The following is an 11,896-nucleotide window of genomic DNA, read 5'->3' as shown; positions in this document are numbered from 1 at the left end:
AAGGTCTTAGGATCAAACCCCTCTTTAATGATAATTATGAGAACCATTGAAGAATGTGTAACGGTAGGCAGTGAATGCCATATTCTCTGTAACGGACCATATACTTAATGCTGTGAAATATTCTCTATTAAATGCTACCGGGTGGAAGACATTTATCTCGTCTTTATGAATATTATTCTTTCCGGTAACAGACAAGATCGTTGCCTTCGGACCCCACTATCTTCTGTCTTCGGCTCCACTTGTCACTTTTTCATTCAATCATTTAATATAAACATATTTTGTCTGGTAAAACGAGTCAGAAAGAGTAACTGGTTTAGATGGAATGCACCAGATTGTAACATGTGTAAACATGATGCCAAATATTATACTTAGTGAGGTTAATAGTGGGTTGAGGAATAGTTATATAGTATATTTAGTATAGTTTACCGGGCATATGTGGCTTTTCTGAAAGTAAGGAAACTGTGGGCTGGTGTGGCGGCCGCCTTATTTGTCCCTTCCTCTCAAATTGGCATTTGCGTTTGCTGCTTGGAATTTTGCTTTTGTATCTCTCAAAATTTCTGCCCTCCATGGCTTCGCCGTCTGATTCTGCTGAGTCGTAAGTTACTTTAACTGCTAGCTGTAAATCTTTCTTGCTCGTATAAAATGCGATTGGACAAATAGAGCGTTTCTGAATTTGTGTTTTTGCTTTGTTGAAGGCAAGTTATAAGGAGGAGAAAAGGACCCGCGTTTGAGTATTTGGTTCCACTTGTTTATGCACCTGTCCTTCCCCTCAGTTAGTTTTTGATCTATCCAATTCTTGCTTATTTGATATTCTTTTCAGATGGATCTGCTTTCTTATCATTCATAGCTCACTGCATTGATGTTTTTGGGTTTTTCAGTTAGGATAGCTCTGAGGCACAAGCCAGTTCTTAGGGATCGTTTGTTCTATGGTGTTTTGGCTGGTGCATTTGCCCATGGCACTTATTTAGTGTATCCTTTCGTTCCTCCATTTTAACATTGCTCACAAATTTTCTGAATGCTTATGTTTTAATACAAGTCTATAGTGCATAGAATGAGTTCAAAGACATTAGAGTAATCGTACAATGGGGTTATTAGATGCTTTGTCTTGAAATAGATATGTGAAGAAAGGTTCTATTTGGTATTATAGAGTTTTTCTTTCATTTAATCATTTTATGGTGTTTGGTTGGCAATTCATAACTATTAAAGAACACCAGCTAAATGCCGTGCATGCATATTATCATATGCCACCAACCTAACCTAACACCAGAAAATGATTTAAAAAAATATTATCTCATAGGACATTTTCACATCGTACTTGATGTTGTAATCCTAAATTCTCATAAAGAAAATGTTTTAGGAATTTAAGCAAATACATTTGTTTCCAATAGAATTTCCTCCTGTATTGTGGTTTTTATGTGAGAACTTCAGTAATACTTGCTAGGATTTTGCATAAAAGGTTCTTTAATGTTTGTAGACCTTGTAATTGGATAAAGTGCCCAGGGGTTTATAAGGTCCAGTTTGGGTTTCACTTTGATTTTGGTAGGTTTAAATGCCTCTCTATCCTCACAAGGTAGGGGTAAGATCTGCGTACACACGACCCTCCTCAGACCCCACGGTGTGGGATAATACTGGGTATGCTGATGTTGTTGTGTTGTAAATGGATCCTATTGAGACTAAAATTGGTATCTATGTGGCATTTCATTTAGTAGCAAAACCATTAGGACATTGACAATATTCTTTGGCAAGAGGATAGTTGGACTGACGGTGGAAAAGATGGGATGAGAGGAGGGACCTCTATTTGTGTATGGTAGTTGTTATTATAATAAGAGGAGGTGGAAGAGGATAAATGAGTAAGAGCAGTGGCAGGTGTGCATCACTCTGTTCTTCATAAAGTTGATTTGCTATTTCAGTTTTTAGTTAGAGAGTAGTTGGTGTTAGGTTATTGAAAAATGTCTGATAACAATGAAAAACCTGCTTGGTGCTTCCTTCTGTATTTCTACAGATTATGGAAATTCTTTTGTTCTCAAAGCATGTTAGTACGCTGGAAGAATTGTGCATGATGTTTAAGTGGAGAAGGGTAGACGGACGGGCCTATTATTTCGAACCTTGAGCTACTGACCCTCAAGAATTTCTGGGTTATCAAAAAGAATTGGCAGAATTTTTGATAGGTGAGTTCCTTCATCTAATTCAACGGTTACCAGGTTAATCCACTAGATGTAGATATAGATATGTTTGGTTGGGTTTGACCATCAACTGGAAGCCTTATCACAAATGTTGTGTGATAAACCACCATTCAAAGCCTTTGCAACTTGTTTGATAAAATTGAACAAGTAAAAGCAGAGGTACAAGGAGAATATGTTTTTCCATTATTTTAGGATTTCATATGGAATATCTTACCTTATGTGAAAAATAGCTTGAAATTGTGCATATAAACTTTAAAAATTAAGGGTATTATATAATAATTTTTGTTACCATCCAAATGCCGGAGATGACACATTTATCTCTTTTTCCCAATTAGCCAGCCTCTTTTCTTTCTTTCTTTTAAGTCCATAACGTTTCCAATGTAATGTGTTTTGACTTTAGAATATTGTGAGTACATTTACAATTGTAGCCTCAAGATCTACATCATTATAATCATGCAGTATTGCCTCAAGACCGACAGTCATTATACTCATGTAATATTGAGAATCATTTGATTGTTGTGATAGATAGTGGTTAAGCCTATCTTTTACAACTCGTTTCTATTTTTTGTGACTTTCTTACCAGTAGTACTAGTAGCACGCATGTGCTTTCCCATCTCTCAGATTTATATTACACCATGTTGTTTAGTTTGTTTCAGTTATCGTATTCTCCTGTTATTACTATTTTGGTGCTACTCACTCTATTCCCTCCCCCCCTTTTTTACCCCCTCTTTCTACCTTTTTCTTCTTCTTTCTCTCCCTCTGCTTCTTATTGTTCTTCTTCTTCTCCATCCTACTTTCCTGAGCCGAAGGTCTATTGGAAACAACCTCTCTACCTTCACTAGGTAGGGTAAGGTCTGCGTAAACATTACCCTCCCCAGACCCCAAGTATGAGAATATACTGGGTATGTTGTTGTTGTTGTTGTTGTTTTGATTAGGAGAAGATGTAGACTTTTGAAACTTGTGGTTTTAAACATGCCATAACATTTGTGTGGCTATAAAACTTTTGAAACTGTAGTCTTAAAATTGTCATAACAGTTGTGTGGCTATAAAAGCTTGTCAGTTAGGGTAAAATGGGAAGTTTAAGTTAAATTATTTCCAAATTTAGAATCTTTCTGTCACGACCCGAAATCCCAACCGCGGGACCGTGATGGCGCCTAACGTTCACTTGCTAGGCAAGCCAACATTACCTACACATTATTCATTTTAACAGGTTTTAAAAATAGTTAAATAAGAAATAAAGACCGTAGAACTTCAAAATAGATATGATAAATCCCAATATGCCGTCTAGTCAAACCCCCGGAATCTGGTGTCACAAGTACATGACCTACTAATACAAAATACTACATCCAAGGTCTGAAATAAAAATACAACTGTCTGAATGAAATAACATTGCAAGAAATAAGAAGGGGACTTCAGGGTCTGTGAACGTCGTGCAACTCTACCTCAAGTCTCCGTGATAGAATAGTCTTAGCAAGCCTCTACTAACTGCTGTTGGGACCAACACCCGAATCTACCAAGAAGTGCAGAAGTGTAGTATGAGTACAACCGACCCCATGTATTCCGTAAGTGCCGAGTCTAACCTCGACGAAGTGGTGACGAGGCTATAACAAGGCACTCACTATAAACCTGTACGAGTATAAATGAAATAACAATAAAACAGAGAAAACAAGTATAACATGAAAATGGGTCACCTTGCATATACGTCGAAGTGTCCCAACCCCGCTTGCTTAACCCATGACTACGTATATACACTCGTCACCTTGCATATAGTCGTCTCCACAGATAAATTAAGTAGTAAATAGACCAATCAAGTCCTAATTCTCTCAAGTCAAGGTTAACCACGACACATACCTCTTCCCACAACCAAATCAATGATCAGCCATGGCTTTTCCTTTAGAATAAGCCGCCAAACCAATCAAATCTAGTTAAATATAGATCAAACAATTCAAAATAAGCTTTAGAAACTACTCCGAGTGAAAAAGATTCAATCTTTAATGAAATAAGAAAAAGTCAACCCGGGGCCCGCTTGGTCAAAATCCTAGATTCAGACCAAAGTCCGATTACCCATTCACCCCCAAGCCCGGTTATGTGATTTGTTTCGAAATCCGATCTCAATTTTTACAAAATCCTTAAATTCTACCATAAAATTCATAGATTTAAGGTTAAAATCAATGGGTGATTATGGAAATACATCAAAACTAGTTAAAAAGTACTAACCAATGAAGTTGAGATGAAAATCTCTCCAAAATCCTCTCTAGTCCGAGCTCTAGCTTTCAAAAATAGTGTAGAATGATAAAATCCCGACTCTCAGCTTTCATTTAACTGGGCGTCAGGTGTTCTTTGCGTAGGCCCAATGGCCTTCGTGTTCACGAAGTCTCCATCGCGTTCGCGAAGGCTAGTCCCCAGCCAAGCCTCCGCGTTCGCGTCCCAGGGGTCGCGTTCGCGATGAAGACCACCTGCCATCCCCCAGACTTCCCCAAGCCTACGCGTTCGCGTGAGGGCTTTCGCGTTCGCGAAGAGCAATTCCCCAGGCCTCGCGTTCGCGATCCACCTCTCCCGTTCGCATAATGTACCAGCCCCAACCCAAATTTTTTCCCTTCGCGATCACGAGAGTGGCTTCGCGATCGCAAAGCACTGAGCACCAATAGAAAACCAGCAAATCTCACAAATCCAAAAATGGTCCGAAACCAATTTGAAACTCACCCGAGCCCCTCGGGCGCCAAACTGAACATGCACACAAGTGTAATAACATAATATAAACTTGCTCGCTACCTCAAATCATCAAAATAACATCAAATAACAAGAATCGATCATCAAGACTCAAGATTTTAACTTGAAAATTCATTTTTCACCGTCTTTCACATATTGTGTCGAAATGCGCTCGGGTCATCTCGGACCCCAACCAAACGTGCGTAGAAGTCCAAAAACATCATACGAACCTACCGGAATCGTCCAAACACCGATCCGAGGTCGTTTACCAAAAACATTGACCGTGGTCAACTCACGTTGTTTTTAAAGCCAAAAATCGCATTTTCTTTAAAATTTCACGTAAAAAATTTCCGAAAAACAACTATGAGGTCTCGGAACACGGAAATAAGGGCTAGTACTCAAAACGACCTATCGGGTCGTTACACTTCCATATTTCAGAGCAGACTAAAAAAAATGTTGTCACACAGAGGGAGTTTATGATATCAAAAGCATGTGTTCTCGTCACTTTATTATTCACGTTTTTAAATTCATAAAATAGTGTTTCAACAGTGCAACAAATTTCTTTACATGAAGTGTAAGAAGTAGGAAAAAGAATGTAGAACTTTTCAGACATATGTTACTCTGTGGTGGGTCAAGTTCGTAATAGTAACTTGTTCCCAATCTGAATATTTTTGGGACCTTTTGTGATTTAGTCTGGAACTGACAAAGACTTTAAAACTCAAGTGTTTCAGTGGGTAGTAAGGCTTTTGCATATTCAAGTGATTTTCTTACCTTAATAAGTGACACTATTGCTTTTCCAGACGTTTTTCCACTTTACATTTTGCTTTCAAATTCTTTTTCATTCTATGATGGTTTCTCTTTCATCCTCCATCTTTGCCTATCCGATGATGCTCTATAACTGCAATTAAGCGTGAAACCATGGTCGTTTAATGTTTTTAAATGTGATGATACGAGCAACGGAAGACTAGGGCATACTCTCACCGTCTCTCGTCAGTTACTGCTTGGTGCTTAAAATTCCATCAGAAACTGGCTTCAATCCCGTTTTCTTGTATAACCTACTAATCTATGTAATTAGATGTTGGATTGATGTCTAAATAAAAGATGGAATCACCGTTAAGATTGAAACTATCGGTTGTATTGAGTTGCTCCCCATGGTGACTGAAACCTTTTGGTGATAATCTGATCCAAGATAGTTACTGATGAGAGATTTCTGGTTTGATGATTGTGATAATTAAAGAACAACAGATTTTAGTGAAAGAAGCTAATTCTAGGTTGATTTTTTTAGTTTAAATATACAGAAAAGATACAATCAGTATTACTAAAGGTGCGCTTAAAGCGCACTTAAGCCCTGAAGCGAGTCGCAAAACATGTTGAGTGCTTCGCCTCACTTAGCAGATGCTTTAGTGTTGTCATCAAGACTCTAAGACATAATTTTCGTTGCCAATGAGCGTAATCCTGAAGAGTAGACACTAAACAATTGATATTTTACTTTATCGTATTTTTTTTTTAAATTTCTTTGTCCATATATTTGCTATTCATGCTTATAATTGTAAGTCTTGAACTACATATACATATACATATTTGTATTTTTTTTTCTCCATTTGCGCCTTTATTCACTAAAGCCCATGCTTTATTTGCGCTTTGAGCTTAAAGCATAATGGACCTTAGAGCTCAAGAGTACAGGAGTAACATCTATTGTGCATCGAAGAAGTCGAAAAGGGAATCAAATTTTGTTGGTGCTTTTGTTTCTCTAATAGAATTATGGATAAGCGCTTTTTACTTAGAGGTTTCAAAAAGAAGGAAGAACATATGTTTCTAGTCGAGATGAGGCCCAACTATCCTCTTCTTTGCAAAATAGAGAGACGTCGAGTACCTCATTCGCGAATTGTTTTTGATCCAGTAAAGAAGAATGTTTATTATGATACACCAATCCATCTCTGTTAGCCATAAATCTGACTAAGATGCTAAGTTGCTCGGACTCGGGTGTGGGTGTCTTACACGAGTGCGGATTTAGAGGTCGGATCTTTTATAATCTAAATTCTAAATTTTGAGATTCAGGGGGTGCATACCAGATAGTCGGATACGGGTGTAGAGATTCGACTAAAAATAATTCAAATATCTAAAATCAAATTTATAAAAATGTGTCTAAATTATGACACAATATGTGGAAAACTTACAAGGTATTTTGAGAAGGAGAAAATATTAGAAGAGAATCCGAGGAGATAAAAGAAAAAAGACTGACATGGAAATTTCTATATACAAGGTATTCCATTTTCTTCAATTTCACCCTAACTTTTGCTTTGGTTTCAGAAATCATTGCGTCTCTTCTTAAAAGAAATTATTGTATGTCTCCGGAAAAAATCTGTTGATTTTGCTCGATGTATCCAAAATCAGTTAACTAGATCCGGTATGGACCCCACACCCACACCCACACCCACGTCGTGTCGACGCGGGTGGCACCAAAAATGAAGAGTACGAGCAACTTAGCTAAGATGTTTATATCTAATATTAAATTTTCCATCAATTGTGAGGATGCCTAACAGAACCAGTTCTTTTCCCTAGTTGCATCGATCTGAATGTTGATAATCAAAAAAATAGTTTTTAAGGTCTGAATGCTGATACCCAATACTATTACCGTATTACGGGTTGTTTGGTACTAAGATTAATTATACATGGATTATAATGCAAAGATTAGTTATGTAGGTATTAGTAATACATGGATTCGTGATACATGAATTATTTCTTGTTGGGTGTTTGGTTCATTGCACTAAAACTAGATATACAAGATATCATTTAAAATATTTATTTATTGTTTCAAATAAAAATAAATGAGTGTACAATTATACCTTTGGATGCTTGACCTTCATTGGCTCCTAGAGAAAAGACAACGATAATTTTATCCCTTGATGTTTTATCCATGTATTAGTTATACATGGATTAGTTATTCCATGTTAATTAGTGTATTAAGTCATACGTGGATTAATTATCCTGATTTGCAAAACACAACCACACTGTATAAACTCAATACAAAGTTTTATACACCGATTAATTCTCTTATACAATATACCAAACGAGAGGGTCTCCCGGAAACAGCCTCTCTATCCCTTCGGGGTATGGGTAAGGTCTGCGTACACTCTACCCTCCCCAGACCCCACTAGTGGGATTCTACTGGGTTGTTGTTGTTGTTGTTGTAATATACCAAACGCCCCCTTATAGTGGTTATGTCGAAATAGCGTTGCTGATAGTATAGAATTTAGATCTCTTTAGCCCTGTGATTGAGGAGGGATGCATGCTTCTTACTGTGAAATTTGTCATTAATCATGATCTGATCATGTATTTGAGAATGCTATTAATTTGCATATTTTAAGGCTCTAGTTATTCTAGTCTGAGAAGCGTAAAAAGTGTATGATGAATGAGGAGAAATGATGTCCCCAGAATTACGTTTTTTAGCATAACAAAGTTATATTAGAGGAAGTAGAACTTTTAGTCCTTGCTGGTTTTTTCTTTACTATTTTTATTTTTTTGATGAAGGGGAGCCTTGGAGCAGTGTTATCAAAGGGCCGCTTAAAGCGCGCTTAAGCCCCGAAGCGAGGCTCAAAAAATGTTGAGCGCTTTGCCTTGTTTAGTGCGCACTTCAGTATTGCCATCAAGGCTCTAAGGCATACTTTTCCTTGCCAATGAGCATTATCCTGAAGAAGCGAAACTAAACAATTGATATTTCACTTTATTTTAAATTTTCTTCAATTTCTTTGTCCATATATTTGCTTATAGATATTAGTCTTGGACTACACATACATATTTGTAGTTTATTTTCTATTTGCGCCTTTCTTCTTAAAAGCTTATGCTTTATTTGCGTTTTGCTCTTAAAGCCTCAACAGACCTTAGAGCTTTTTTGCGCTTTTCGCCTTTGATAACACTGCCTTGGAGCAACGGCAAAATCGTCTCCATGTGACCTGTAGGTCACAGGGTCGAGCCGTGGAATCGGCCATTGACGCTTGCGACCGGTAAGGTTGCTGACATTACAACCCCATGGTGTGTGGCCCTTTCCCGGACCCTGCGTGGACGTGGATGCTTCGTGCACCGGGCTGCTCTTTTTTATTATATTTTTGATAGGAAGGTAAAGAACAAAAAGGACTCTACCCTCAATTCTGCAGGGAGTTTAAGAAGTCTATAAAAGTATTCACATCATAAGCATCTTTTAAATTGCATCGAGTACAAAAGCTGTAAGACTTGAAATTTCAGACATGCTAAGGATGTGTATCTGTTCTCAGGGCATCTATTGTTTCTTTCTTTCTAAACTGACCAAAAATACATAGTGATGCTGCGTTCCAGATGTATTTGAGCTTCTTCCCAATCCGTTACACCAACTCTTCACTATGTCTTCTATAGAAGCCGGATCCACCCACTTCACCCCAGCTACATTTAGGAACATGGTCCATACCTCCCATGAATATCTCTACAGTGCACGAATAGGTGTCTGGGAAACTTTGATTCACATAGATAACATTTGTGGCACATACTAAAACCACTTCATTTCAATCCTTTGGTCTTTGCTTTTGTTGATAGGCTATCTTAGAGATCTTGGTATGTTATCTTCTTATATTAGACCTTTGGCCATTCAAATCCTATAATTCCTGTTTTAAGTTCTCCCTTTTCATATCATATACAAATTTCTAGATCATGCAAAATCTAGTCAAATGCAAATACGGAGTTCAGATAGTTCTATGTTACGAAAGAAGTTCTTATTTATAGTATGAGGAAGTGCTCTGATAGTCAACCATTTCTCATTGCTTTCACAAGTTTTTTTCTAGAATTCCTGTGGTGAAAGGTAATCTTGTTCGGGACAATTTTTAAACCTTAGAAAGTGAGCACGAGGAGCTCCTAGCACATTACCTGTTTAGACTCGGTGCGGTTTACTCTATGTAGCCGCTGTACTTTTGCATGCCAACATGCAAGTTATTGCTGCTCAGAGAACAAAGCTAGTCTGGGGATTTTTGTTTCGCCAAGGTTCAATAGAATTAATTTTGCCCACATATTGAGCTTTATGCGTAAGTGTGCTACAATAACTCAGTTTTTATGAGGTGTTACTTTGTCACTCTTACCTTAGATAACGAGAAAATGGAGAGCTACATTTTTTTGACAATGAATGCACAGTTTCGATAAAGTAAAACTTTTATTTGATTATCATGCTTGTAGCGTCCTGACTGCAGCAACAATAATCAAATGGTTATTCTTGGGTTAAGTGAAATTCAAGGTAATGCGAAGAATTCAACCTAATAACTGTTGTGCAACCTATACCTGACATGAAACATTATGAATTTGTATGACCCTAGCAGAAAGGTTCCAGTGTGAATAAGAAATGTCTAGCATTTTCTATACATGTACCTTGAGAAGTCAAACATTAAGACTTGAGTATTGAGCTTATCTCATCTATGGGGATTGTCATGAGATTCTTGTGTATTGAAACTGCATCTTGTGTGTGCATGTATGTGTGTGCGTGTCTTTGTGTTAGATGGTCTGTAATTAGACAACGCTATGATAGTATCAAGTTCTCAGTTCTTTCTCTTTGAAGTATGATGCATATACTTCTCTGATACCATTTATCAACTGTATCTATTTTCTTTGCTCTGGGGCTATTGTTTATTTTCCTTAATAGACATTTCAGTACAGATCTATATGATGCTGAGAGCAAGTGATACCTGGAGATATCTTCTTTGGTTAGTGTCCTACAGCAACTTTAAACGAGATGCATGCATTTTGATACTCTGATGGCATTTCTTATAACATAAATTTATGCTGCAACTTTAGCTATTTTAAGGGATTTTACTTATTTTGCTGAAACAACTTGTAGCTAAGGAACTTCACAGTTTGGAATTGCACAAGGTTGATTTCTTAATTTATATATGTTGTTTCATATTGTACCATATCACTTTTTTCACCCTTTCAAATTTCCTTCTCAACCTGAGCAAAAAAGAGGAAAGTATAACTTTTTTCTTAACCTGCGTTTGGTTTTCTTCTCGCCAAATTAATTGCTAAAACTGATATTAGAAAGGATAAAGGTTGGTTCCTACTTCCTAGCTATAGCTTTGATCATCTATTATTATCGTATTTGTCAGAAATTGCTGCTTTATTCTTTGTCTGACTAGGAGGGGGAGGGAGGGAGCTCCATAACTGTAATGATTCTTGAGTATAACCTTCACAGCAAAAGTTGGGAATACAGGTTGCATTCTTAACCCATAAGGAAATTTTTTAATGCGTGTCGGTAACACTGTATTTCGTCTTGGATTCCTCCGCACAATCTCATTTACCATTAGTCCTTGTCCTTTGATATAACATGTATTTATTCTTTTAAAAGGGTTCAACTTTCTTTCTTTCTTTCAGATGTATCGATATGTATTCAATATGTTGGTGTAAAATCACCAAGTTGTTAAAAGTTGATGAAATAAATTTAAAATCACATGAAAAGAAGTTGACAGATTTACAATTTTTTGAAATTCACACTTAACAAAACATACAGCATAACGAAAGAAAAAAATTTCTATAAAGGCGATACAAATGGTTGAGAACGTCTTTTAATTATGTTAATTTGTTTTCGGGATTTTTACCTATATGTACTACATTAGAAATTTATTTACCCTCACTGTTTATGTTTTAATTTACTTACAAGTTGATATACAATTTACTAATTATATACAAATTAGTATTAATGAGTATCCCATTATATTATGAATTGAATAGGGAATTCCTTCTTCGATCTCTCTCTCTCATTCTCTATCAGTATTCTTATATTAATATCTTCTTGTGGATTAACTGAAGAAATGATACTAATGTTAAGTGAAAAAAAAAGAGAGAAGATTAGTACCTAGCAAAGTTCTTGCTTCAGATCCTATGAAAATGAGGAAGTAAATAAGAAAGAAATCAGCTTTGATGAAGAGAATCATTTTAGTTATCATTCTTTTAGCTTTTTGGAATTAATAAACAAAATAGTATTAATTAGAAGCGAG

At 36.7% G+C, this 11,896-nt stretch overlaps 1 protein-coding gene across 1 annotated transcript; it reads left to right on the top strand.

Annotated features, from left to right (window-relative positions):
• Nucleotides 1-428: 428 nt before the first annotated feature.
• LOC107798440 (uncharacterized) lies at nucleotides 429-10,816 on the top strand. The gene is made up of 4 exons (XM_016621438.2): nucleotides 429-595; nucleotides 696-772; nucleotides 879-969; nucleotides 10,558-10,816. The coding sequence occupies exons 1-4, from the start codon at nucleotides 567-569 to the stop codon at nucleotides 10,586-10,588; spliced, it is 228 nt and encodes a 75-aa protein (XP_016476924.1). The 5' UTR covers nucleotides 429-566; the 3' UTR covers nucleotides 10,589-10,816.
• The last annotated feature ends 1,080 nt before the right edge of the window (nucleotides 10,817-11,896 follow it).

The sequence above is a fragment of the Nicotiana tabacum genome, chromosome 13, assembly GCF_000715075.1.
Source record: "Nicotiana tabacum cultivar K326 chromosome 13, ASM71507v2, whole genome shotgun sequence".
In the NCBI taxonomy this organism is placed as follows: Eukaryota; Viridiplantae; Streptophyta; class Magnoliopsida; order Solanales; family Solanaceae; genus Nicotiana; species Nicotiana tabacum.
This window is presented reverse-complemented; position numbering and strand designations above follow the sequence as displayed.